We start from the raw sequence: 27,333 nt of genomic DNA on the forward strand, positions 1-27,333 counted from the left end.
ACGGGGCCCCTTTGAAGGACGTCATGCCCCGGGTTGATCAATAGCGTGACGCGACGCCGAGGTTTTGGGTCGCGAGACTGTGATCTTCACCCTCGGACTGTGGGACTTGAAGCCCCCCGTGTTGATCACCGTGGCGATCGCATGCTTGGATCAAGTCGAATGCAGGGCCGGCAGCCAAGTTTGCATAGCACAAGTTGTGCGAGCTAGCTATCGATAAGCCCTTTGATCGGGCTGGAGGTCACTCCCGAAACTCCGCAACTCAGAGCGCCAGACACACCTGCAGCCCGCTATGAACCCTTCAGAGCGGACGAAAGAGGCACTTCTCGGTATGTGCCATATACGCTATGGAGATGCAGACACACGAGAGCCCGTCAAGCGCATGCTAACCCTCTTGCAGCAAAGACCGAGGCACTATGCACTTCCATTGTCGACAACCGGAAAGATGACCCATGGGGCGGCGACGGCTACCTCTCCACCATTCTTCGCGCCGTGAAGATGCAGGATGCGACCGACTACTCGGAAGACGACACACGAACCGAGTTTCCGCCGGCATTGGACTATGCAACGTCTGCACAAAGGGAGCTGGTCATTAGAGAACAAAGTGCTGCCTTGGTGCGTCGCAAGCTTCCATACCGCACGCCAGCTTTCCCAACGCAGCGGGGCTGGGCTAACAGTGCGTAGATCCGAACGGCACAAGGCATCTCCACCCTCATCCGCGATTTACAAGAACTCTGGCTCTTCGGCGGCCTCGACACCCTCTCAGACCCCGCAGATGAAGAAGCGAACCGGACAAAGGCCCTTGCGGTTGCGGAGATGATTGAAGCCTTGGCTAAGCAGGGACCCGGTGGTGCGAGGCAGAAGGAAGATGGTACAACCAAGAAGGAAGAGACACACAGCGGGTCATGAGCACACTGGGCTATTGGAGTCTACTCTGTTGGATGCGGACGGTGGATCAGAGAGGAGGCGTAGCGGACGAGGACGAGCGATACTTGCGTTTAATACCCGAGCACTTTCTTACATCAGCACCAGGAATTACCATTTGACCCTCAACCAAACGCTTTTGCCCAAGTAGCCGCTGCACTAGTGTTGGAGACTTTCTGTAGGGGCTGGCAGAACACAATCGGGCGACTGCTTTGAGCTCTTCGAGAAGGGGAGATTCCATCGTACCGTTTAATGCATTGTCGTTCCAATATCCACTATAGAGGGGTTGGGGAATCGAAGCAGCGATCAACGACAACCCAGCAATAGGGGACTATAGCTTAGCTATCACGTCTCTACTGTATATTTGCTGAGGCAGTCACCTGAAGACGGAAACGACAATAGTCGAGAGAGTAGGTGCATTGAAAGTGAGAGGAATAGGTCTAGTCATTTTGCATAATCGATCTTGATTAGCAAGCTGAGTACATCGTCAAGACTAGCTAAACGTATTTTTCATTGACATCATCGCTCTCGTGACACTTTGATGAGAAGACCAGGGATGATGTATGATGAAGCCACGTGCGGTAAGGTTACGATCAAAGCATGTGATCTGCTCGTTTCGTACATGCTGTGTTCAAATGAACTTTTCGTAGATTGGATATTGGAGATCAATTGTTGGCCAAAGGCCTTCCCGCTCAATATCTTACTTGTCCACTCTGATCTTCATGCCAAAGTCATTCAGTGTCTTCACGTACTCATCTCCCAGTGTTGCGGGTGTAAGAATGCCACCTCCTAGCTTACCCGCCTCGCTGTCCTCTAGCCTGCCTCGGAGAACGACTAAGGCGGCGGCACTGAGTGTCATCGCTGTGGCAACATACCCACCATGTGCGACCTCGAGGTTAGCAATCACCTTCTTTCCGTCCCCAGTGGTGCCAACACCACGGTAGTGCATGAAGTCATCCTTCATGCTCTCTTTCGACGGTCCTTGGCCTGGGCTTGGGATGACCATCTTGAAGACGGGTTCCAACAACCAGCGTGTTACTGGTATGGCAAGCAGAACGGCGACTGAAGTAAGAACGACCTTCTGTGCTAGCCCAACAAAGAAGCTGGGAGCACGCGCGTACTCGTTGAACCGGAATTTGGGACCATATTGCAGGGTGTCATCACCCGAAGACTGGTACAGACCCCACGAGCGATGTGCAATGCATACATCGACGCTTGCCATGAGTCCAGTTGTCTGGATGCCTCCAAGCTCAGGAATACTTTGTAGACCGAAAAGACTGTATGGAAAGCGTCCCGACGGTGCTGCGACGACGTTGTCTGCGCTAACCGGCGACAGCGAGTATGGGTGCATCGACTTTCCGAGATGACTGAGTGAGTATTTCTTGAAGAGTTCCAGCATAGTAAGGGATGTTCCACCACTGATTCCAGATTTGAAGTCGTAGAGTGTCATGATGGCGCGCTCGCAGGGTGCGTCGTAGCGCTTGCGCACCTCGCGTGCGAGGACGTACGCCATGATGTCTGCAGGAACAGAGTCGAGACCACATTCGGGGATGACGATGGTCTTGTTCTTCTTCGCAAGCTCATCGTATTTGGCAACCATGTCGTAGATCCATGGCACCTCACCAGTGGAGTCTAGATAGTGTGTGCCGTTGTTCACACAGGCGGCAAGGACAGGCTCGCCATAGTGCATGAAGGGGCCCACCGTCGTGATGATGAGCTTTGTCTTCTTAACAAGCGTTTCTAGCTGTTGGCGCTCAAGCTCGCATGTCTCGATAGCTAGGTCTCGTTAGCTGACCCGTCAGATTTTGTCCGTCACATATTTGTAACGCAGATTCTGTCGCCACATACCTGGCTGCTTGCGATCTGGCTTTAGCTTCGTCAATTCGTCGACTACAGCTTGCAGTTTCTTCGCATTGCGTCCAGCAACAGCCCACTTGAGATCATCCGGCAGATGGGTAGTCACCCATTCCGCAACGAGTTTTCCGGTATATCCGGTTGCTCCCAGCAAGATCAGCTCATATTGTCGCGATTCTTGAGCCATCCTGATGAGGGTGTGTGATTGAGCAAAGAAGAGACGAGGAGACAGGAAAACGTCAATCGGGGTGCAGCTAGGGGAAATTCCTAATCATTGAATACTACGCGACTCGGACAAGACCCTTCTTTTGGATGCCTGCGGTCATGCCGAGGCAGGCGCCGGCGTGCGCGGTAGATACAATATCTGCACCGCTCGCAGTACGCCTCATAAGAAGGAAGGCCGCATCGCGAGTGCTGCACTACAACACAGCTCAAGATAAAAAATGATCGCCAGCTAACGATACCACGTACAGAGTAAGCCTTTACATAGATAGATCACGATGTGGACATGCACTATTCTCGAAATATTCTAAGCGCCTTGGCAACAGACGCTGAATTTGAGCAATGCCCCTCCACGCCGATGAATTGTATTCCTCACCGCTATCCTTGAATGGCTTTTCGGCCTCCACACAAGTTGTTGTACTCCAATCGCACGACTGAGTCATCTCTCTGGATCGGGCAATGAAGGCAGAGAAGCCTGGTGGAGGAGCGCGACAGTGCAGATGAAGCGGTCTGCTTTCTGCGACACCCACGTTTCTCGCAGTGTCGCTAATATGCAAATCTCACAGGAAGACCTGACAGCAGGATTCAAGATGATGGTAGCTACATGCAAGAAGCCGCCGCAAACATACCGCGAACTCACATCGCCCACGTCGCGCGGTATCCTCGTCCGGCGCCTACAAGGTCGCCCGAGGCGCTACACGTAGAAATACAAGACCCGTTACATTGCTTTACTTTGTCCATACAAAGGCGGAACTTTCGAGTCGTCTTCCAACGCAGTATCGAATATACAAGGGCTGGCATTGGTAGCGCTGCACGTCACCATACGCCGAGGGAGCTTGCGCTGCAGACACATTGTTCGGCCCATCAACACCAGATTCAGCAGCTGTCGTTATCTTATCAGTGTATTCCATAGTGACGTCTTCTCGCGAAGATAAGATTGTCCAGATCTCCAGTCCGTCCGGCCTTGTATGCGCGGACTTCCCACTTCAGAATGCCCCATAGACGCGAGACGGAAACCGATGCGAGTACCTTGAGGCTAAGCGCGCCTTCCGTATGCATACCACAAGCGCATCTGACACAATCAAGAGTTGAAGAGATAGCGAAGCGGTTGAACTGAAACATATTTACACCATAGGTAACCACTCGGTGACATCGCAAGTCATCCGGACTGCTCCTTCGGGTCCCGAACACGTGGTAAGGTAAGCGCGAAGAATGACTGATCATCTAGCATCTGCCCGCCCGCAGCAGCTTTGGATCTCGTCACGCATTCTACACTACCAAAGGCGCCACTAGTCTTCACTTGGGCATCCTCTTCAGGGCTGGCAAACATCACGGGTTTCCGGGGTTGGTTGCGACTGCCTAGGAGTGTGGCTGCAGGCCAAGCCACTAGCGTCCGCTACTTAAACCACAGTCCCCGCTCTCTCGACTTGATCATCTTCCCAACTTATGAATCGCGTCGACGAGTACTTCCGCTCTTTCACTTCCAAGCATCACACCAATGGCCGAGACGTGTATAGTCTGCCTCGGCGATCTCGTCCCCCTCGACGACGGCCCTACCGCCACCGCATCATCGCTGGCGACCAAGCCGCTTGAGGATGGCGCTGATGTCGACCTCCAATCACATGCCAAGGATAAGATGGCGGCCGTAGAGTCTACCAAGGAGGACGATTTGGTCGCACATTTACTGCCATGCGGCCACGATCTGCACAACGAGTGCCTCAAGCCCTGGGTCGAACGAGCGAACAGTTGCCCTATATGTCGAGCCAGTTTCAACATGGTCGAGCTCAGCGCGCGCGTTGGAGGTATGTCAGTCCTGGATGCTACGGAGCCCTGCGGTTGTGACGCTGCTATTGTTGGCTGATAGTAGCCTAGCTACTGGCTAAATGGTCAGTCAAGCTCAGCATGACCTCTACCCAAACCTATAATGTCTTGCCGCACAAGGTGGCTCTGTCAACATGGAATTTCGACTAACAACTCACCAGGACCCAAACTATCCGAGTACGCCGTGCAAGACAAGCAGCAAGTCGCCGATATCGATCCGTCCATGATCATCGACGACGACTACATACTGGAGGATGACGGAAGCTACGATGCATGCATGGTCTGTGATGAATTTGGCGACGCATCGCAGCTCATGTACTGCCATAGCTGCGAACAACTCTGCCATGTCTTCTGTGCTGGACTCGACCGGATGCCATCTCGCGGGCCCTGGTATTGCCAGGGCTGTGTTGAGAATCCTAGTCTGCTGGAAGCCGCGTCCCGACGACGACCTGCAGTACGAGGTCCCGCTGCCTGGATCAACGGCCGGAGCCGTGTGCCGCGTCACAATCATGCCCCTGACGAATGGGTGGGCGTCTGGCAGAGCGTCTGGGACCGATTGCAGTTTGACATCGAGTTCCCCTTTGACGAGGAAGAACAGTCTGAGAACCAGTCAGATGCCACGCGACGCGATGACCGTAGATGGGAGCAGCGCATGCGAGTCGCACGACAGGCCGGAGCCGGCACTCGCTTCCAAATCGCCACTGACAATGTTGTAACCGGTCGACGCCGCAACTCCAACGGCGCTACACGACCGACGAATCGAACGCTTCATCGCGAGCCACCAAAGACACCAAAAGATCCAGAGTCACAGGAAGAACTGCGGGCGTGGAACCAATTCGAGAAGGCGCGCGAGCAGCTAGCCCAAGGTGACGCACGTCCTGCCCCCAGCGTAGCGAGCACCAGTAGCCGAAGAGGCCGCAAACGCAAGTCCATCGACTCCTCTCCTGCCGATTCTGAGCCTCGCGAGCAGAAGCCAGAACGCAAGCTCAAGCGCCCTCGAACCCGTATGCACCTGGACAACGGAGAGTCATCGTCGGCAGCCGCACGCCGCAACACGGTGGCTAGCACTCACGCTCCTGCTGCTGCATCATCGCCCCCTGCAGTTCCAACCGGTGAGAGTTCAACTCCCGCGCCTGGTTTTCTGCAATCGTTGCTTCAGGAGGTCGAGGTCGACCGGTTTGCCGAGCGCGACAAGGAGATCGCCGCCCCACAGCCCCGGCGCATCATCGTGGAGCGCGCTTGTTCTCCCCAACATTCCTCCCCAGGTCTGTCGCCGGTCTACCAGAAACCTCCCGGCATGTCCACACCGCCGCCTCTTAATCTTACTCGCACCACATCACCTGTACAACAGGACCAGCAATTGTCGCCAACCTACTCGCCGTATTCCCCTGCAGACGACGACCGCCCCGGACGTCGCACACTCGCGCATCGCTCTGTCGGCCTCAGCAGCCCCCCTCGCTCGAAGGACTCGTCGCCTAGCCGGCCGACCCTCTCGTATTCTACCAAAGCTGAACTGCAGCGCATGGTTACAGCTGTGTTAAAACCCATTTACCTGAAGAAAGAAGTCACGAAACAGGAGTATACCGACGTCAATCGCGACGTATCACGTTTGCTATACGAAAAGGTTGGTGAAGCTGGTGCTGATGCGTTGGCGGATCAAGACACGCGGGAGAAATGGCAGAAGATGGCGACCACTGAAGTTGACGTTGCGCTGAAAGCTCTTCGGGTCGGTGGAGCCTCGCTTTCGCCCTCTGCTGAAGATTCTGCGTCATCGTCCTCATAAGGGGACTACAAGGGACGGATCATTCAGGCGTACGGATTGTTGGGAGGAACAGATATATGATACCACGGATCTCTTTGGGCCTGCATTTATGGAGTTGTCGGTAGCGCTTAGTTATTATAGTAATCGTATCTGCGACGTAATCCAGGAATCTTCAGCCGGAATTCGGCTTTTACGATTACCGAAAAGATATTGCAGTCCTAGTCATACATCTTACGCTTACATACATCTGCCCGGGAACTACAGACGGGAAGTCATCGATGGCTTTATAATTGATTGCTATTTCATCGTAGGTATGGTTGTGGAAGAAGTCGCGCAAGCTGACACCTGTACCTTGCACGCTTGACATGGTTAGTGCCCCTACGCGACTCTTTTAATAGTCCTGCCTTCGATACCCGTCACCGCGGTAGTCACGCTGAGAATACTCTTGTTGAGGGTAGCCTTGTTGGGATGGTGGGTACTGCTCCGAACGATAGTCTGGAGGTCCTTGATGGTAACCCTGTGTAGGTGGGGCATGGTGCTCAGATCGGTAGTCCTGAGATGGATATGATTCAGGGCGGTGATGTTGAGGTGGTTGATATTGCTGAGGAGCATAGCCTTCATGACGTGGCCCGTGATGCTCGGGTCGATAGTCTTGAGGCGGTGGGTATTGTGACGCCTGATGATCTTGGTACTCGCGTCTAGGGTCCTCTCGGTATTGATCACGGCTCTGGTACTGTGGGGGGTTGTTGTATCCCTGCGGCACATGTTCCTGTCCACTGTAACTGCCAGACGTGGGGGGTGGACGATGGTCACCGTGTGGCGGTTGTGACGGAGGTTGGTAACCTCCCCCCATGCTTGTGTTCGCAGTCGGGGATCCGACGCTTACGTTCTCGTTTCCGATATCGTCTGGGACGTTGATCTTGACGTCTGGCAGGTACCTTTGTACTTTCTGTTCTACCATGCCCTGCACGAAGACCCAGCTCTGACGCTCAAACTTGCGATGACCACCATTGACTACACCCAGTATGCTTTCTCGAAGTGTCTCTTGTACCTTTTGTACCAAAGCACGGATCTTGGAGAGCAATTTGGACTTGATGTCATCTCCAAACCCGCGATCTGCTGGACCGGACGCGTCGCGGTCGAGCTGTGAATCGAAAGGATTTCCTCCTAGTATCTTCTCGAGTGGACGTTGGAATTGATCAGGTAACAATTCGAATAGTTGTTTCTCGATTGCTCCGAGGATCTTACGGAACTCCAAGCGAACCTAAAGATGAGTGTGTCATGTCAGTATCTTTCCCACACAAATTTCGTACAGTGATATTACTCACTTCTCGGTGGACTTTGGCGAGACCAGTGCTGAGCTTGTCACTGATGACGCGGGAGAAGCCTCCACCACTACTGCTCTCGCCATCACGACTAGAGTCATCAAAGCCTCTCGAAGTCTCCTCATTGCTGCTCTTTTTGCTCCCGAACAAATTTCCAAGGCCCTTTACCAGGTCGCCCACCTGTTCGGCAATTTCGGCTTTCGCACCATCACCCAAGTCGCGCGTGCTTGTGTTTCCACGAAGCCAGCGCTTGATGTGTTCCAGAGCTATGCGGGTGAACTGCTCAGCGAGAGGCGCGTGCTGTTGACGTAACTTGTCACCAACTGTCTGCTTGATCTCTGGGCTGATAAGTCTCGCCTTCTCCTCGGGGTTCTGAGATGCGTCCTTGATTGTGCTACTGATCATACCGAGAAGACCCCCAATCTCAAAGGACTGACCACCCTTTGACCCTCTTTCGTCGAAATGATCTTGCACGACATTCAGAGCCGATGAAAGGAAACCTCGAGCTCCAGACGAGAAATCCCCGTCTACAGATCGAGACTGCTCTGGGCCTCCTCGGTTCCCCTCCGTAAGATCGAATATATCGCGCAAATCCCCGCCCGCTTCATCAGAAATCTGACCGAAGCTACGCGTCAACTTGGCGATTTCATCCGCAAAAGGCAATGACTGTCCACCATAGGCGTCGGGTGCTGCGTCATTGAGATTCCAAGGGCCCGATCGGCTGCCATCCGACGAAGACGGCCTGTCTTTACCGAACAATGAACGAAAAGCGTCTACGACCTGGGTTTCCAGGCTGTCGATAGTCTTTTGTTGGAAGACTTCAAGTTCGGAGGCGATACGGGGCTGGATCTGGGGCGCCAGCGAATCGACATAATCGTCGACCTTTTGCATCAAGACGTCGGGAAGACCGCGCGAAGACATGATCTGCGAGATTTGTATGTATTTAGGTTGAGAGCTGCCACGGATAGAGCAGGATGGTTTAATGCTTGCTGAGGAAGAGTATAGATGAAGTAAGGTTGGAAAGTGGCTGGTGCAGGTGATAAGTGGCGTCAGCCAAGACAGGCTAGTAACGAATACTACCTAGGTACCTAGGCACGAGCTTCAACTGCCTCTGCTCCACGCAAACGAGTACAGTCACTGAATGTGTTCGTGCGCATGTGACATTACTCAAAAGGCCGAATTCAAGAACCTTAGGTTGAAGAACCTTGCCTTTGATTTGCTGATATGCCGTGCGATCCGACCCAGACGAACGTGACGGCCTGGCGTCCGTCATCTTACCCGCAAGTTCAAATCAAGAAAGTCCTAAAGACCGTAAAACGAATCGCTATAAAGAAGAATTGAGCGTAATCTCTCAAAGAAACAGTTCACCATTTTCCGTCACCATGAGCAATATAAAAGTTGCAGGCCCTCCAACTACAGCCAAGGCAGACGGCGCAGCCGGATCTCAAACACATCGCATACACGAGTCTCCACACATACCGACTGCTGGTACCATGCTTCTTGCATTTACGGGTAATCTAGCCTGCTGGATCATAACAGGCGCCATTGCCTACGTGTCACCCTCGTTACCAGCCAACGACGACTTCACGTGCCTCGTCATGGCGTTTTTGCCGCTAGAAGCATTCGCAGTCAGTTATCTCATCTTGACAGCTTCGGAAAAGGGTTGGTTATCAACAACCCCGATTGCAAGCGCAGCCATTGCTGGCTTCGGCATAACAACCGCGTATGTCATTTGTTGGACTGCATGGAAGAACTTTGCGACTTTTGCATTCTGGGTCGAGGCTGGCGTCTTCCTTTCCCTCATTCTTGAAATCAGGTTCCGGCTTTTCCAATCGGCAGAAAGAAAAATCGGCGAGTTCTTGGACTTGTGAGAAAGGAAAACTGGCCGTTGTGTGAGAAGCGCGGTGGCTTAGCATCTCCCTCACGCACGAGCTTCTAATCTTACTGTAGAAGAGCGAGTTTGATGGACAACTCATACGCATTTTCGCGTGGCCTATATGCCTTGCCAGTCAACCTCAAGCAATGGCGGGCTTCATTTCGTATTCCGAATAGGCTCTTTTCACCGATTATACCCGATTGGAGCTACGACATCAAGGGATCATGAGCAGAACCTCAGGGTCAAGTGTGCGGCGCAACTAAACCACGGCTACATCATCATCACAATGGAATTATTCACTGCGTATCGCGACTGGTCGATAGGGTGGGCTGATAGACGAGGGTGGTATGGACGGAGGATGCTCATCTCGTAGCTGCTAGATCGGTTGAGACATTGATAGCAAAAACTGGCCTTTTTAGTCGTCTCTATCGGCGAAGAAGACATGTAAATTCAGAGTCTTTTATTAGGGTTCGTAGGTTTAAATGATCTTATAAGTAAAATCGAAATCATCCCTCTGGCATTGCCGTCATAACGTCCACTCCTAGACAATAGCCTCAGGCCTCTCGACCCTCTTCTTCGCCGTACCCACACCTGCATGGCCTCTTTCCTGATCCTTGCCCAACCATGGCTTCAGCGCCTCACCAACCATACTCTGTCGCAAAAAGTAGATCACCTGTCCAATAATAATGAGGACAAAGGCGATGGGGTACATCCAGTGAATGTTCAATCCGAAGACCTTGACGCCAATCGCCACACCCCAGAAGCTTCCTGTGAGAAGGGAGATGTTGAAAAATGCAGCGGAGCTGAGACGGAACAGGACCGGTGCAAGGGAGTAGAAGAGGGAAAGGATGAGTGTGTATCCGGTGAGGTAGCCTCCAACCTTGGCGTTCCAAGTCGCACTGCGGAAGGCGGCGCGGTCGAAGATACCCGCTTGCGTACCGTTGATGAACATGCCCCAGAAAGCAAGTTGGCCAACAACCTCATACAGCGGCCGTTCGGAAACCAGCCACTCTTCAAATACGTTGGACAGACCGTAGAATGTGGCGCCTAGAAGCGCAAAAAGATCGCCCTTGACTTGGTCCGTAGCGCCAAAGTTGTTGGTACCGGTGATGTGATCAGAGCCGAAGATTACGCCTAGACCGCCGATGCACAGAAGGATGCCGAAAATTTGCGTGTAGTGGTAGCGGACCTTGAGGAAGAAGAAGGAAATTATTACGACAACGGCGATGGCCCAGAAGTTGATCAATTGGGCGCTGAGGATGGTGGTCTAGTCGTGTGTCAGCATGCAAGTCTACACGAGAGAATGGACAAGAACCTACGTAACGATACGCCAGAACGATGAAATAGTTGCCCTCGACATCCATGAAGGCGAGGATAAAGAACCGCCAGCCGTCTTTTATGACGACTCGCCCCCATTTCTTGAAGCCGTACTTGTAGAGGGTATACGATGTGTAGATTATGTTGAGGAGGACGTAGTTGAAGAAGGACTGGAAGGCGGGTATCGATGTACCCTCTTCCGCGAGCAGAGACGATAATGTATTTGTACCGGTGATGCAGAGAGCGAGGACTGGAAGTAATACCTTGTTAGTCTACATTTCGAACATCCAGTAATAGTGTGTTTGGTGCGTACCCTGCCCAAGGACCAATGTGATCCAGAATTGTTTCGTCTTGAGGTATTGGAACCACCGTCCCTTGGTCTGCGCATCGCGTTCTAGAACCTCATTCCCGGCCGCACCGTTATGCGACTCATTCTCAGATGTCACATATGTGCCAGCACCGGTTTTGTCATGAGCTGCCTCGGGCGCGTAGTGGCCGTGATGAGCATCTTGAACGACCACGCCCTCAGCAGGGTAAGCTTGAATCGGATTCATGACCGTTCTCTTGATCCTGGAGGGTTCGAAAGCGCGGGAACTGAGCGCACAGGCTTGACACTGCTATCGAAAGCCTGTCGGCAAGATCGTGAGACTCGGCGTGGTGAAGTGGAGCTTTTCGCAATTGACGTGAGCGCAAAACTCCAGAAGTCGCTCACGGTGGTGTACAGTTGCGTACGATTTGGCGGCTGCGAGAGGTTGCAACTCATCCCCCAAGTGGGGGTCCGCCACATTTTAAACAACGAGGGCTGCCCTCGTTCGTTCTCGCCAGTCGCGTCCCTCGCTCTGGCCACCATGCGCGGTGGTGAAAAAAGTGTGCATGGCCTGCTGTCCAGAGCATGGGAGCTCCGCTTGTTCTTGCCTGGGTGGGGTTAAGCCTCGGAGACTAATGTACCCTTGTGGAGATGGCCGGTGCGAGAGCATGTCGATGCACGCGTGCTGAGACTAGGCGAATCCCGATGTTGCTTTTTCGTGCGTTATCGTGCATGCTGAATGTGAAAAAGGCTGAGGGATTTGATCGTGAATGGACCGGAGGCAAGACTACGTGGTGAGATTGCATGGCTTTAGCGAAGATCGATCATTGGGGTGGGGCATGCAGCTGCATCCACAAGCCCGGATGGAACTACTGTCACAAATCCAATGCGCTCGCCACACAGTGCATGCAGAAACTTCGGGCATGATAGTGATGGGCCCGAGCACCTGGTGGATGGAAATAATAACGGCGAACGGCAAGTGGGGCTCGTGTAGAGCAATGCAGGTCACTGAAGCGAGGTGGTGCGAGAGCAAAGTTTCTTTAGTAGGCTATCTAGAGGGGAGAAGAATACGAGGCTGTCATCGCGACTGGCCCAAACGTGTGTCGGAAACAGAAGTAGAGTTACCTACACGCCGTCTAAAACAAATCAAAACAAGACAAGCAAGACCAAAGGTAATGACTGACAACAGTTGGACATTCCGCGTACTATTACCATGCACGTGTCGCTTCAGTCGAGGTTCTACTCGGAATCCTCGTCGTCGCTGTCCGCATTCTCCAGCCACTCCTTGAACTGCTCGGCCGACTTGCGGACAGACTTGCTGACCTTGAGGTCGACATACTTTTTGCTGGCCTTGGAGCACCAGCCCTTGAGCTGGTCTTCCGAGACGAGGTCGTTCTCGTACACCTTCAACAGGATGGCCGAGACCTGAGGGATGAGCTCGGGCTTGTCGTTGCCGACGAAGCGCTCAATGCCACCAAGGAAAGCCTTCTCATGCTTGTCCGAGGTGATCATCTTCTTGAGCATGGGAGCACGGCCATCCATCTGCTTGACGATCTTCTCGGTGAAGAGGGTCTGGGGAATGACGGTAAGTGTGCGGTGCTTGGTTTCGATGCCGAGCTCCTTGGCCTTGACGTAGATGTCGACGTTGTCAAGCTTCTCAACACCGCCCTTCTCCGCGCCAGTGTCGATGATCCACTTGCCGAAAGTGTCGTAGCTGGAGCCGCCCTCGTCGTCATCCTCAATGACAAGGGCACGCTTGAGGTCGTCGGGAAGGTCCTGGGCACGAGCCCTGATGGCGGCCTCCGAGGTGTCGATGGACCACTCAACTTCCTTGGCATCCTCCTCCTCAATCTCCTTGGCGCCCTCGTTGATCTGGCGGGTCAGCTCGTCGTCGCTGCCGGCCTCGAGTGCCATGTCACCATCGTCACCGTTCTCCTCAGCGCTGTCACCGGGACTGCCGCCGTCGGGGGAGGTAGCCTCGCCGCGGGCTTCAGCCTCCTTGCGGGCACGGCGCTCAGCCTTCTTGCTGGACTTGTCCTTCTTGCCCTTCTTGGGTTCGTTCTTCAGGATGAAGGAGCTGAGCTTGAGGCGGGGGTCTACGTCGGAAATCTTTCCGCAAGCCTTGCAGTCGAGCGTGATGTTGCCATCTTTGATGTGCACGTCGGTCTCGGGGTTCTTGCACTTCTTGCAGAGGACGAACTTGGAGATGAAACCGTCGAGGTAGTCCTGGAGCTTGCTGGCGTCGTGGGCGCCGTTGATGATCCAACGGTCGTCGTTGGGGCTCGTGTTGGTCTGGGCGCCCAGCTCGAAGCCAAAGTACTTGATGACGTGAGCGGGCGGGCGGGCGAGGGACTGAGCGACGCTGCTCAGGTTGACGATGACGGTCTTGATGCCGTTGCCCTTGCCTTCAATCTTGGACTGGATGCGCTCCATCTTGTAGCGGTAGAAGGGGTCGGTGACATCGCGGCGGATGTTGACGGTAGCCATGGCGACGGTGGTGCGGGGACTGGGCGAGGGGGTGGTTAATGGTGGTGCGGCGGGCGGGCGAACGGGGTCGGATCAGCTATGTTGACGAGGGCCGAAAGAGACATGCGCAGAAGCAGTCTCTAGTACGTGTGGGTTGGGTGTGTGTGTGCGACTCGGGGTCAGGAGGGGCAGTGGATTAGCCGTTGGTTTGGTGGATGATGCTGCTTGGTATCCGCATACAGCGAAATTTTTGCAGTTTGGGGGGAGGTTCGACTCGGAAGGCGTAGCGTTGGCGCGAATACATATACTCCTGTTGTCGTGGGCGACTCTGAGGTGCGGTTGGTGCTTGGGGCCTGGAGGCGGACGTCGAGGTGGCGGTTCAGGCAGGTCGCGGGCGGGCGACGAGCAGGCGGTTGGGCGGATAGGGCAGAGTGGGCGGGTGCTGTTGCCAGTGGCAGTCACTGGTGTGGGCGAGGTCGACGGATGGATTTTGGCTGGTTCCAAGGGGAGTGTGTGCGGGCTGCGGGTGGTCGAGGGAAGTTATATGGGGTCGCGGCCTTTAGTTTTTCGAACTTGCCGAGCCACGCTAGCAGAGCGTTCTACCGTGCATACCAAACGCCCCCATCAGCCCCGCCCTGACTCAGGCCGTCGTGCGCTGCCTGGCTTTGTCACTTGGACATGGCGACGGACAAAGCGTCTGGGCGTCTACACAATCGGCGGGACATCAAACAGCTCTGCGGTGCTTTCATCGATACATGCAGGCAACCGGGGAAGCGTTTGACAGTTGCTATGTGGCCTGTATCCACCCTGAACGCCCCGCATCTCGCGGCAAACACCACCAGCCATGTCGCATCTAGCAACGTGGGCCAGCGTGTTGGTCGCCCAGCAGTCGTCGTTGAACAGGTCCAAGGCTCGCAGCAGCCTGTGTGGCTTAGTACGTCGACATTCGCTACCAGGTCCTGCAAAACCAGCCGCAAACTTTGGCGAGCCGCGCCTAGATTGCGTCACACCTGCTAGTTGCTTTTCGAACATCCCCCATTCAACGACGACGAGCTCGAGCATTCCGCCCCAGCTGCACGCCGACTTGCCAAGATGACTAGGCAGGAAGTAGACTACTCGCTGTATCTCGTGACAGACTCTACAGAGGCCATCCTCGGGAACCGAGACCTGGTCGACGTGGTTGAGCAGGCGTTACTAGGAGGTTAGTCAGCCGTAATACAACATACCACGATGTTGATCGACATGTGCAGGTGTCACCATCGTCCAATACAGAGACAAAACCTCCGACACCGGCATCCTCATCGCGACAGCAAAGAAGCTCCACGAAAAATGCAAGGCACACAACGTCCCTCTCCTCATCAACGACCGCGTAGACGTCGCCCTCGCAGTGGGCTGTGAGGGCGTCCACATTGGCCAAGATGACATGAACGCCCACGAGGCCCGCCGTATCCTAGGCGAAGACAAAATCATCGGCGTCACTGTCTCGTCCATCCAGGAAGCGCGCACAGCCGTCGAGCAAGGAGCAGATTACCTAGGCATCGGCACGATGTATGCCACGAATACCAAAAAGAACACCAAAGACATCATCGGCATCACCGGAACAAGGAAGATACTGCACTATCTCGACCAAGGCACCGAAGCAGAGAGCAAAGTCAAAACAGTATGCATCGGCGGCATCAACGCGTCAAACACCCAACGCATAATATACCAACTCTTTGCTCCAACTCCCGCCAACGCAAACCCCAAGACCATCAACGGCGTTGCCATCGTATCTGCCATAATCGGGGCTCAAGACCCCAAAGCCGCGTCTTCGCACCTCACCCATCTCCTCAAGACAGCTCCGCCCTTTGCCCCCCAATCCCCACTCCCACACTTCTACCACCAAAACCTCCGCGACGAAACAACCTCTGTCCTCAAAGCCGCCATCTCAGCAACCAAAAAGGTAAAAGGAATGAACCCCCTCTCCCACAACATGACGAACCTCGTTGTCCAAAACTTTGCCGCAAACGTCGCCCTCTGCGTAGGCGCAAGCCCCATAATGGCAAACTACGGCGCCGAAGCCTCCGACCTGTCTAAACTAGGTGGCGCGCTGGTAGTAAACATGGGCACCGTGACACCCGATGGACTAGCAAACTACCAACAAGCCATCAACGCGTACAACGCCGCCGGCGGACCCATCATCCTCGATCCCGTGGGCGCCGGCGCAACAAGTGTACGACGAGACGCTCTAGCCCAGCTCCTCGGCGCCGGGTATTTCGACTTGATCAAAGGAAACGAGAGCGAGATTCTTGCCGTTGCACGTGCGAGTGGGTATACGCTTGATAGTTCGAGTCAGCAACAGCGAGGTGTGGACTCTGGTGCTTCACTCTTCTCGCTGCCCCAAAGGGCGCATATCGTTTCCCGGCTTGCGGCTCGCGAACGCACGGTTGTGCTTATGACGGGGGCTACGGATCTTGTTTCGGATGGCGCGCGCACGTATGCGGTGGCGAATGGACATGAGTATTTGGGGAGGATCACGGGGAGTGGGTGCACGTTGGGTACCACGCTATCTGCGTATCTGGCTGCGTGCCATGAGGACAAGCTGTTGGCTGCTGTCGCGGGTTTGCTGCATTATGAGATTGCGGCGGAGGTTGCGGCGCAGAGGGAGGATGTCAGAGGCCCGGGGACTTTTGTTCCGGCTTTTCTGGATGAGTTGTGGAATCATGGGGAAAGGGTGGTGAAGGGAGATGTGGAGTTGAAGGATGTGGCCAAGGTGGAGTTCGTCAAGGACATGGAGGATCCTGGGTTGGTGGAGGATATGTAGAGAGCGTAGAGGCCACGAAGGTGTACATGAAGAGTCTTGAAGCACACAAGCAGTACGAAAGCGCAAATGTAGATGGCCAATCTGGGTATTCCTGGAGAAGAAAAGGGACTAGTACTGCACCTTTTACTTGTCACTCCCTGTCCTTTATCGTAACACAAACGCTCACTGACTTCCAACTTGATTTGATCGTACATTCCTGTGTCAACGCTAACGCCAAATACGTCTACCTTGCTTTTCTGTACCGTCCCTGATTCATTTCTGCCTTCAAAGCATCCTGCTGATCCGGTAACGGCGCTCTTCTCCTGATACCATCTGCACCTACACCCGCAGGTCCACCCTGCCCACCCGCAAACCCTTGCTGATGTTGTGGCGGCGGGGGCGGACCAGGCCATCCCGGTGGCGGCGCACCCATACCGCCAGGTGGTGGAGGGAAGCCCGGGAATCCGGGAGGCGGCATGCCTGGAGGAAGTGGTGGCATACCAGGGGGCATGCCTTGTGGAAAGCCAGGAAAGTTTGGTGGTGGAAAAGGAGGGGCTCCGTTGGCGTTTGGTGGAGGAGGTCCGTGGCCATGGGGTATAGGAGGGGGTGGTAGGGAGCCAGATGCGATGAGTTGTGCAAGGCGGGAGGGGTCCATGCCGTTGAAAGGAGGAATAGGCGCCCCGCCCGCATTTGGTGGGGGTGGAAAGGGCATACCGCCTGGTGGGGGTGGGATTGGTGGATGGTTTGTGCCTCCAATACCCGGTAGAGAACTCGAAGTGCCATCTGGTGCTGTGTTGAGTCCTGGCAGCGAAAGACCAGGTGGGAGGAAGCCACCGCCTGGGTTCTTTGAAGGCATCTTCTGGTCGACCAAGCCTTCGGCCTCGTCTTCTGCCTCCTGCTCTTCTTCTTCCATCTTTTGCCGCCTGCCCTGACCGCGGTCGAACGTGCCTTGCGCCTCTGCTGCTGCTTGGCCAATGTGGTAACGGTCGTTGACGTAGTTGGTGTCGCCTGGCCGTGGACGCGTCCAGAAGCGCGTGACCCTATCGTTGGAGCCGGAGGCGAGGATGTGGCCTAACGGATGCCAGTCCATGGTCCAGACAGTGAAGTCGTGAGCATATTGCAGGCTGTGCGCAGGGTATATGGTTTGTGAGGGGGCGTTTTGCGAGTCGGCGGCGTCGTAGGGCGATATCGAGGGTGCGACGCCGGCGGGAGGGTTCTGCTCGTCGAGGAGATAGTGGTGTATGCTACCATCGACGCCGCCGGTAGACAACAGGTTCTTGTGCATGGGATGCCATGCCATGGTGATGATGTCCTTCTCATGTCCCTTGAGCAGTAAGACGTCGCGCATCATTCGGAGATCAAAGATGCGGGCTGTGTGGTCACGGGCGCATGTTGCTAGCATGTTTCCTTGGACGGGCTCGAACATGGTTTTTGATATTGGGTTTTTATGTCCATGAAGCGTCGTCAGACAGCGCCCTGTGCGCGGGTCCCAGAACTTGACCTGGTGGTCCTTGGACCCTGATACTAGCAGTCCCTTGTGCGGATGCCAGTCGACCGACTTGACCTCCCACCCGTGTCCTGTCAACGTCGACTCTTCTGTACTCGACGCAAAGTCCCAGATCTTGAGCGTGGTGTCGTCGGCGCATGTGACGAACTTGGTGTCGGTCGGGGCTATGGACAGCCCCCGCACAGCTTCGGTGTGGGCCTGAATCTCTTTGACGTTGTTGAAATTGGTCTGCCAGTACTTGACGACACCAGTCTGATCAGCTGACAGGAGCCAGTCGTCGGTGGATGTGTATTCGACGGCGCGGATGGCAGCCTCGTGGGCCTGCATAATGGTCTCGAAGTTGAAGCCCATGCCGTTCCACAGCGTGAACTCGCCGCTGGTCGAGCCTGTGAGCAGGCGGCGGCCCTCTGGCGTCCACTTGACGACGTTGATGGGGTGCTTGACCTTGTTCAGAGACGAATGCACGGCTTTGGCAGGTATCGACTCGGCGGCGCTGGCGACACGTGCTGCGGGCGGCTGCATGTCGACGATGTAGCTGGCGCTCGGCCGCTCCATCTCTGGCGCGGGCGCATTCTTGTAGCGCGGGCGGCGGTTGCGCATCCACTGGACGGTCGTTGAGCCATAGTCGGTCACGGCGCCTGTGGTTGTAGTCAGTCTTTGAATCCTGCGCATGATGAACAGGCATACTGACGTTTTGGTCGGGGCCGCAAGCCTCCCTCAAAGTCCGGACGATGGTATTCGCGCTCCATGGCGTGCTGCTGCCGAAGACGCCGTTTACTCGATCACCATGGGGGGCGCGTCGGGTGCGAGGTGGTGAGTCGGGGTGCTGCGCAGGTGTTGTGTGCAGTGGAAGCGCGTGCCTCGTCGCGTTGGACGTGGGAACGTCGGCCACAGCCCAGCCACAGCGCCACACTCGACACCTGGGCGCGCTGCATCACCGTGCAGATCCCCGCTCACCAGACTCCCAACAGAATCCCGAGACGCCCTGATAACTCTATCGCCATTGTGCCAGAACCCTCGGCCATGGCGCGCTTATCCCGACTACAAATCCCCCGCCGCCCTCTCTCTGTCGTCCCTCGCTGGCTGGTTTAGTTGCTTCCGCCCGAGCCATTGCGCCCAACCCTCCGCCATGGCCACCCTCACCCAACTGGCCGCCTCTTCTGCCCTCGACATGCAGCACGCCAGCTCCCCGGTGTACCGCGGAAAGACAGCCCCCCAAGCCAGCCCCGCTCGCACCACCAATGGCACCACCAAGCGTGCGCGCGACACCAAATACCGCCATGTCTTTGCGACGCACTCGGCGTCGCGCACCTCGTGCCTCAGCCAGGAGAGCGCAGACAAGATCCCGAGCTTCGTCGGCTTCAGGAACCTCATGATCTTGGTCCTGAGTACGACGCCGCCACTCCCGGCAGTAGCCGCACATCGCTGACCACTGCAGTCGTCTCCAACCTGCGCTTGATGATCGTGAACCTGCAGAAGTACGGCGTCCTCATCTGTCTGTCCTGCCACGACTACCGCCGCTCTGACGTCATCACCGGCCTGCTGCTCTACCTGCTCGTCCCCGCCCACCTCTTCGTCACCTACCTGATCGAGCTCGCCGCCGCCTGGCAGGCCAACCGAGCCTACGCCCGCATCTCCCACCAACGCGACCAAGACACGCCCGCCAGCTACGCCGCCGCCCTGCGCAGCTTCAACTCGACGTGGTACATTGTCGCCTTTTTCCACAGCGTCAACGCAGTCGCCAACCTCTACATCGCGACCAAGTACGTCTACTACGACATCTACCACCCGGGCATTGGCACCCTCTGCGAACTGCACGCCGTCATCGTCTTCCTCAAGTGCGCTTCCTACGCACTCACAAACCGCGACCTCCGCCATGCCTACCTGCACCCCAAGCAGGCCGATCCGCTGCCCGAGCTCTACAAAGCATGCCCATATCCGCAGAACATCAACATGAAGAACCTGTGCTATTTCTGGTGGGCACCCACCCTCGTCTACCAGCCCGTCTACCCCCGAACCGACACGATCCGCTGGGACTTTGTCCTCAAACGTCTGGCCGAACTCGCTGGTCTCAGCATCGTCATCTGGATCGCCTCCGCCCAATACGCCGCGCCGCTGTTGCAGAACTCGCTCGACAAGATCCTCACGTTGAACTTTACGTCCATTGCTGAGCGCGTCATGAAGCTATCCACCATCAGCGTCTTCTGCTGGCTGTGCGGCTTCTTCGCCCTCTTCCAGTCCGCTCTCAATGCGCTTGCCGAAGTCATGCGGTTCGGCGACCGAGAGTTCTACGGCGACTGGTGGAACGTCTCGTCCATCCGCACCTACTGGACTACCTGGAACAAGCCCGTGACCAACTTTATGCGCCGCCACATCTACTCACCTCTTGTCGGCCGCGGTGTGCCTCCCGCGCTGGCCCAGATCCTCGTCTTCCTCTTTTCTGGCGTCCTGCACGAACTGCTCGTCGGCGTCCCCACACACAACATTATTGGCGTAGCTTTTGCTGGCATGATGTTCCAGATCCCGCTCATTGCGCTCACAGATGTCATCCAAAAGGTCAAATGGATCCAGGGGAGGGTTGCAGGTAACATGATTTTCTGGATGAGCTTTTGTCTCGTGGGACAGCCACTCGCGGCGCTGCTTTATTTCTTTGCCTGGCAGGCAAAATATGGCAGTGTAAGTAAGAGTGTGGGGGAGAGTGCTGTGAATGTATTCTATCGGCGGTAGTGTACGAATTTTTCCAGCTTCCGCGTAGTGAGCTTGTTGTTGTCATTCTTGTGGACGTCCAATACAACTCTATCCCATCCAGTCGCAAAAGATACTTTTCATTGTCGGATTGGCGTGTTGAATCACCAATTATGCGTTGCCTAGCTCACCCTGCAATCTCCAACAGTCCTCCCTTGACCCTGCGTAGCATGCGCACCACTTCCTTGTTCAAGACCCTCTCGACCCTCTCAATCCACAGGCCATGAACGCCTCTCTCAATACCCACATCAGCAAACCCTCTCGCCCTCTTCACTACCTCTACCCTTTCCTGACCACCCCACCTCATCACCACTTCACTCGCACAGAAGATGCGCATACCGAGCGTAAACACCTCAGCTTTGGTACTCCAGCCCAGCGCGCCGTCACCTTCTCCCTCGGCTGTTTGTGTGAGTGCGGTGAGACCGTCGAGTACCCAGTTGGTCAGCCCGGTGCGCAGGCTCAGCGGCACAGCAGAGGCAGACAGGGAGAGGAGAATGCGCGACCACAGCATAGTGTCCAATGTGTCGTCTTTGTACAAATTCTGCTTCTCCTGCGCAAAAAGCGACGTATCTTCCTTCCTCTCCCGTGCAAAAGTGTTGGCGAATGGCGTGGAGAAGAGACGATGGGGTGAGGGCGTGTTGGTTAGACGGCGTATTGCTTCCTTGGCGAGGAATCGTGACGTGGAAAATGCAGATACCAGGTACGCCCCCAGCCGGTGCGTAGTCAGTATCGGTACCGTGTTCTTGAACAGTCGGTCGCCCTGTGAGCGTAGGAGAATGCCTGCTGTGGAGGCAGCTAGATCGCGTATTTCGTCGTCATCGTCGTTGAGGAGGTCGTAGAGAACGATGGCTAGCCCAAGGATCAGAGGTCCTGTTTTTCCTTTGGGGGCCAGGGAGAAGATGGAGTTGAGCGCGGACAGGGATTCTATGGCTGCGTAGCGAGTGTCGAAGGGGTTGGTATCGATGGTTGTCATGCGTAGCAGGCGAATGTAGCGTGCGATACGGGCGAGAACCTCGTCACGGTGGAGTGAGTAGCTGGTGTAAGCATGGTCGAGGAATGAGCCTAGAAGATGCAGAGCGCTTTGCATATTTGATGGTGGGCCATGAACGCACTGTGTTTCCAACCTTGTCAAGGTGAGCATGACTTGATCTTGCATCGTCAGGCTGAAGAAGTCGCTTTTCAAATGGTCCTTGGTAAGAGCGTCGGCGAGAACGGCTTGCGCTTTCGAGATGACTTCTGGGTCACAGGCCTCCAGGACTACACGATGGATATGCGCTAGGACCAGCGACAATGGAATGGTTAGGCCGTTGGATGTCTTCATCTGTAATATGGAGTCCATCGTTTCCAGAGCTTCCATGCAGGTATCCGGATCCTCGTTTGCGAGAAGCATGAGCGCATCGCCAATGTTTTGATAATCGTCCGAGACCATGCTGTGAAGCGAATTTTCACGCAGAATGATCCGGTCAACGAAGTATACCTGTGCGAGGGATGTCCTGAGTAGATCATCACCGTGGTGATCACTTGGTCCGATATTGTACTCCGGTCCAATGGCTATGGACGTAGTGAGGTCAATCCACGCACTAAGTATTGTGACAGCGGTCGCTCTTTGCAGCATGGCCATGCCGCATAGGCTCACAACATCGAGGAAGGCGGCTCGTACAAAAGGGCAATCACTCGAAATGTACCAACTCGTTGCGTGTTGGCCGAGCTGCTGCATCAACGATGAGAAGTGTTTAAAATCTGTCAGAGGTCAACAGCTGAACATTTAGTTTCTGCTTCCGACACCACTCACTGCATTGGACTTCGTCTCGCAACAGCTTCCTCAGCAGATACTTGACTACCAATAGCCTTCCATGCTGTTCATTGTGATCGCTGGTAACCGTATCTAGAATTGGAGAGAGTTCAGGGTAGCTCTCGTTAGTAGTGCCCAGTGATACATATGTTCTGGCCGCCATATCTCGCATATGCCAATGCGGGCTCGGTAGTAAGTCCCTTACCAAGCCGCGGATCTTGGTAAGATCTCCCGGCGGCCGGGCCTGACGCAAGATCTGGAGAGCGGGAAACACGCCTTCAGCACCATGGAGATCCATTGGCGAACTGCCACTCTCGGGTGTCTCCATGATTTTGAGATCGCCGCTTGGCTCGAGCAGTTCAACCAGGATCTTCACGAGACTGGGATAGTTGTCGTAGGAGAACCGAGACGTTTTGGCTCGCTCTCGTTCTTTCCAGTCTTGAGCTTCGTCGCTGCCGAGTAGTCGTTCGATCAGAGCTTTGAACAGCATCAAGCTGCAATTGCGAAGGGGCCATCTGAGTGCGCGTTAGCTTAAAAACTGTAATGTCTGTGTAAGTGTCACTAACATGGACGAGCTTAGAGTTTTAGCAGCAAGCTCGAGACCCTGCCCGATGTACGTCTCCGATGCAATACTCAGCTTCGAGGTCGTGAATATTTCCTTGATGCAGTTCAGAGCATGCACCTGAGGAAGACGGCTTTCTTCTATATTTGTGCTTTGCGCCTCCACGAGAGTTTCGGCGACAAGATCTTTGACAGCTCGAGGGAAGAGTTTGCCTCCTGTTTGTGGCTCAGCTGCCAGTAGAGCGGACATGGCTGCTGGTATGCCCGCCGACCTCCGAGTGATGGCGTCTGACTTTGCTTGGATGGATCGTAGCGTTTCCTAGAGACTTTTAGTTTCCAGATCACGCCGACGGTGGCTGTACAAACCTGATACCACATCTCTGGTAAAGCACGTAATGTGGATATGTTCGACAAGACACAGCGGCGACAGAAGACTGCAAATGTCTGAGAGACTGTCGAAAACGCACCGCGATGACGAAGCTCCAGTAGCTGAGTGAAGCAGAGTCTGCCAAGCTTTTCGAAGAGTTCTGGAGTCACAAGGTCGTTGTCACCGTCACCTACAGGAGCTTTGAGGATGATCGTTCGTAAAAGCACACTGATGAAGTTAGCAGTGTCGGCTGTGTAGTCGAGGAATCAATACCTAGCCTCCTTCAGTCCTCTCCATGAGTAACTCAGAATCTCTTTAGTGTCTAAGCTACTCTCATCTTCTACTTCGTCAGGAACATGGCCTTCCGGTGCATCCGCACACAGAACGTGATAGACGCAGGACCACAGACTCTCTATGCCTGTTACGATGTCCCCATGCGCTTTTTTCCAGTGCGCAAACTGATCAGATGGCAAGCTCGAGACGAACGCGTAAAAATCGGGTTGATCGGTCACATATCGTAATGCAGCAAATGTACCATGTACCGGTCGACCATCGACGGCTCGTGGAAGATCGCTGCGGGCCAGAGTCAACGTTTCGTCGAGTTGTGTTCTCAGATATTCGAAGAGGTGCTGCTTGGAAGAGAAGTGTTCGCCAGTGGGGGCACCTGGATCATCGCCAGCCAACGCAAAGATCATCCCGTAAGCACGCGCAACACCGTCCGCTTGATCCGCTCGCCCTGTTCGGAGCATGGTAGCCTCCGCTCTCGTAACGAATCGGGGAATCATTGACATGATGCGTTTCTTATCGTATTGCGGAAGCGCAACTAGACATAGCTGCAAGACCGATACAGCCGCGTCTCGAACATCGTCAAAAGGATCCAGTATTAAATCGAGCAGTATTCGGCACAGCTTCTGGTTTCCGAACTGGAGACCGTGAGCCCAGTTTAGCTGACCTTGCGCAGACTTTGAGAGACTGGTAAACGGTACCCCAGGATCTATCCCAGATCGTAATACGATGGTGATGGACCGTAGTGCGGTGATGCGGCTCTGGTAAGAGGCAGTTGGGCGCAGCTCCCACTCAAGGAACTGCACATACCAGGTGATGAAAGCTAGGGACTCAGAAAGCGAATCTTGTCGCGGAACCCGCGCAATTGAAACATGTGGGCTAGAGCTTGTCGCTGGGAAAGGGAGGCGTCTCTGGTCTGAAGAAGTAACCTTCGTGATGGGTTTTGCTAGAGTAGCTGTACTAGCTCTCAGACGATCAAATAGCTTTTGTGTATAACCATGCACCTCCCGGCGGAAATTTGCATCCGTGTCGGTATGAAGATGGGGGAGGTTGCGCTTCAAGGCCTGCAAAATACCGCCACTCATAGCTTTCGTGACAGAAGTAGAATACACGCCCAGGAACATGCCTGCAAGCCTGACTTCTGGTTCCGAGTCCGCCATCCAGGCTCCTGATATGTCGTCCGGCAAATAGAGCGCCCCGTCACGGATTTGGATGGTGCTTTGAGCTCTATGATCTAGTACAGAGATGAGCGAGTGCCTTTGTTATTGATATATGCCAATCACATCCACTTACCATTATCTTTTACGATGTTGAGTTCCTTTCCAGTTGCGATCGCTGCTAGGAGTATTCTGAACTCTTCTAGTCCACCAAGAGATGATGTGCGCCTGCCGGACTGGCGAAGCTGGCTGGGTAACGCATGCTTATACGGAAAATGGGACTCGAAATTGAGATATGCGAGGAACCTTAGGTACTCAGAGAGATTGGGTAGAAAACAGTGAGGGAAGACGTGAGTCTTAAACTCCTGGATCCGGTCTGGCCAGTCGCGCAACGTCTGCATCACCGGCTCTATCCAGGGAGGTAAGACTAAGCCATCGTCGGGGTGTTCGTCGTAGTTTGCGAGACGGCGAGCCTGTAGTAAGTAGTTCTTAATCAAGTGTCCCGCTGAAAGGGAAGTATCATGATGCACGACCCAGGCAAGGAAGGATGTGAACACTGTTCGCGAAGTTACCGGCCCCTGGATGGCATTTGATGTTCGCTTCAGCTGCTCGTCGAACAGACTGACCAAATCCGTGATGGAAATCACATCCCGCAGCAGGAAATGCGCAAGGCCTTGCAAAGCTGGTTTAACTTTGATGCGATCTTCTCGCTCACAGATGATGTCCAGGAATGAGGTCGTAGCTCGTGTCCGAAGTTCGATTGCACGCGCACTCTGATCTTTAGTAATGACACCCGTAAGGACCAAGAGCATCTGCCTCATCGACTTGCCCTTTGCATCTCCAGACCGCTGAAGATATATGTTGAATACTCGCATCCATATGGAATCATCTAGGATCGCCTCCCGTGCATAGGCGCAGTCAGAAGCCGCGCAGTACTCAATGATTGCGCACAAGGCATTGGATGCGGCTGCTCGATGGCTGTTCTCTAGTTCTGGGAGGTCTGCAGTTTCCAAAGCAGGATCGAGAATAATACGAAGCTCTCTACTCAGACGTTAGTGGGGTTCGGCATCGACAAAGCAAAGCTCACGGACTTTGCGTCCTTACTTCAGAGCAGTTGCAGGCTCTTTCTCCGCGAAATTAGGCAAGATTTTCGCCACATTCTTGGCCACATCTCGCAACGCCTTGTCAGAGACCGGGACTTCAGCAGCTGGTGCGGTTCCTTCTGCCATGGCCCTGAAGATTAGCGATCTCGCACGGGCGTCGACAGTTCTAATTAGTAGGTCAGAAAGACGAGGGCTGGAGATTCGCGAGGTGGACCCACCAGCTTAGTCAGCTGCGAATCTCTTATGGTGCGCTGACGCTTCGATCTTTCACGCGTCGCGCCGAGGCCCGTCGTCGTCGCCTTTGCGAAGCCCTAACTATCCAATTTCGCGTTGTTTACTATCGACACCGACTCACTCATCGTGAATTTTCTGTGTTGTTGCTTCAATGCCCTTCCTCAGCCCCGCCTTTAACCCTCGACACGCGTTCGGTACGCGCCTTTTAGCATCTCGTATCCAAGAAGCAATTACCTAGGTATCTCCTACGAACGGTGTTACAGTTAGCGATGTGAACCGATGCTCGTTAATCATCTTTCTTTGGCATGATATTCGATCGGGACGACTTGCTTTATGACTACCACGATCCAGGCGAGCACACTTCCGTGAGTAACCTAGGCATACATTTGTCACATAGCGCTCCGAAGCATATGTAATTTCTCGGCCAGTCCGGCACAAAGTTTCATACCGGGAAATGAATTGAACAGCGCATTCCGTTTGCTTCCAACAACATTTCCATATCTTGGCAGTTGCCATTGGATACGAGGCCCTCACAGTGAGGCTGGAAGCTTACTGCTCGCTTTTGATAGGACCAGCCTGGTCCGTCTATCGCTTCTTCCTGGTTCATGGCTGTTTGGGCCCAAAAGGCCCAAAGCGTTGCCTGACAGCAAAGCCATGTCCCGCCCGACAGGTGCTGTACAAGCGCCTCGGCGTTTGTTGGGCTTCTGTCGGGTATTGGGAGACGACAAGATCCTACTCTTCCAGTGAAAAACAAGCGTTACCTTGTAGTGATCACGTACATTGGGTGAAATCGACCAGATGTTATTTGATCATGGCCATTTCCCATCTTGGAAGGCGCCACACCGGGGAGCGAAACGAATCTCCACTGTTTTGTACTCCATCGCCCGATGAAGGGCCTGTTGGTCTTACTGGAGCCTCGTACGATGACA

The 27,333-nt window shown here is 54.6% G+C and overlaps 10 protein-coding genes across 10 annotated transcripts; 4 read left to right on the plus strand and 6 right to left on the minus strand.

Moving 5' to 3' along the window:
• Positions 1-289: 289 nt before the first annotated feature.
• J4E90_009188 (uncharacterized protein) lies at positions 290-906 on the plus strand (the record flags this gene model as incomplete). The annotated part of the gene is made up of 3 exons (XM_051438708.1): positions 290-326; positions 398-612; positions 682-906. 3 exons carry the CDS (start codon positions 290-292, stop codon positions 904-906), a joined length of 477 nt encoding a protein of 158 aa, XP_051287371.1.
• Positions 907-1,621: 715 nt separating this feature from the next.
• On the minus strand, positions 1,622-2,962 carry J4E90_009189 (uncharacterized protein; the record flags this gene model as incomplete). Its single annotated transcript, XM_051438709.1, has 2 exons — positions 1,622-2,697; positions 2,770-2,962. 2 exons carry the CDS (start codon positions 2,960-2,962, stop codon positions 1,622-1,624), a joined length of 1,269 nt encoding a protein of 422 aa, XP_051287372.1.
• Positions 2,963-4,495: 1,533 nt separating this feature from the next.
• On the plus strand, positions 4,496-6,601 carry J4E90_009190 (uncharacterized protein; the record flags this gene model as incomplete). Its single annotated transcript, XM_051438710.1, has 2 exons — positions 4,496-4,799; positions 4,980-6,601. The coding sequence occupies 2 exons, from the start codon at positions 4,496-4,498 to the stop codon at positions 6,599-6,601; spliced, it is 1,926 nt and encodes a 641-aa protein (XP_051287373.1).
• Positions 6,602-6,958: 357 nt separating this feature from the next.
• Positions 6,959-8,826, minus strand: J4E90_009191 (uncharacterized protein; the record flags this gene model as incomplete). The annotated part of the gene is made up of 3 exons (XM_051438711.1): positions 6,959-7,264; positions 7,467-7,844; positions 7,909-8,826. 3 exons carry the CDS (start codon positions 8,824-8,826, stop codon positions 6,959-6,961), a joined length of 1,602 nt encoding a protein of 533 aa, XP_051287374.1.
• A 1,496-nt stretch (positions 8,827-10,322) lies between these two features.
• On the minus strand, positions 10,323-11,652 carry J4E90_009192 (uncharacterized protein; the record flags this gene model as incomplete). The annotated part of the gene is made up of 3 exons (XM_051438712.1): positions 10,323-11,048; positions 11,101-11,348; positions 11,412-11,652. The coding sequence occupies 3 exons, from the start codon at positions 11,650-11,652 to the stop codon at positions 10,323-10,325; spliced, it is 1,215 nt and encodes a 404-aa protein (XP_051287375.1).
• A 992-nt stretch (positions 11,653-12,644) lies between these two features.
• J4E90_009193 (uncharacterized protein) lies at positions 12,645-13,892 on the minus strand (the record flags this gene model as incomplete). The annotated part of the gene is made up of 1 exon (XM_051438713.1): positions 12,645-13,892. The coding sequence occupies one exon, from the start codon at positions 13,890-13,892 to the stop codon at positions 12,645-12,647; it is 1,248 nt and encodes a 415-aa protein (XP_051287376.1).
• An 823-nt stretch (positions 13,893-14,715) lies between these two features.
• Positions 14,716-16,674, plus strand: J4E90_009194 (uncharacterized protein; the record flags this gene model as incomplete). The annotated part of the gene is made up of 3 exons (XM_051438714.1): positions 14,716-14,805; positions 14,889-15,072; positions 15,122-16,674. The coding sequence occupies 3 exons, from the start codon at positions 14,716-14,718 to the stop codon at positions 16,672-16,674; spliced, it is 1,827 nt and encodes a 608-aa protein (XP_051287377.1).
• Positions 16,675-16,897: 223 nt separating this feature from the next.
• PAA1_2 (Polyamine N-acetyltransferase 1) lies at positions 16,898-18,909 on the minus strand (the record flags this gene model as incomplete). The annotated part of the gene is made up of 2 exons (XM_051438715.1): positions 16,898-18,798; positions 18,852-18,909. The coding sequence occupies 2 exons, from the start codon at positions 18,907-18,909 to the stop codon at positions 16,898-16,900; spliced, it is 1,959 nt and encodes a 652-aa protein (XP_051287378.1).
• Positions 18,910-19,289: 380 nt separating this feature from the next.
• On the plus strand, positions 19,290-20,887 carry J4E90_009196 (uncharacterized protein; the record flags this gene model as incomplete). Its single annotated transcript, XM_051438716.1, has 2 exons — positions 19,290-19,548; positions 19,599-20,887. The coding sequence occupies 2 exons, from the start codon at positions 19,290-19,292 to the stop codon at positions 20,885-20,887; spliced, it is 1,548 nt and encodes a 515-aa protein (XP_051287379.1).
• A 145-nt stretch (positions 20,888-21,032) lies between these two features.
• J4E90_009197 (uncharacterized protein) lies at positions 21,033-26,296 on the minus strand (the record flags this gene model as incomplete). Its single annotated transcript, XM_051438717.1, has 7 exons — positions 21,033-22,645; positions 22,698-23,212; positions 23,264-23,577; positions 23,625-23,853; positions 23,899-25,144; positions 25,204-26,108; positions 26,172-26,296. The coding sequence occupies 7 exons, from the start codon at positions 26,294-26,296 to the stop codon at positions 21,033-21,035; spliced, it is 4,947 nt and encodes a 1,648-aa protein (XP_051287380.1).
• Positions 26,297-27,333: the final 1,037 nt, after the last annotated feature.

The sequence above is a fragment of the Alternaria incomplexa genome (genome assembly GCF_024043165.1).
Source record: "Alternaria incomplexa strain BMP 0042 chromosome Unknown scaffold_15, whole genome shotgun sequence".
Taxonomy (NCBI): Eukaryota; Fungi; Ascomycota; class Dothideomycetes; order Pleosporales; family Pleosporaceae; genus Alternaria; species Alternaria incomplexa.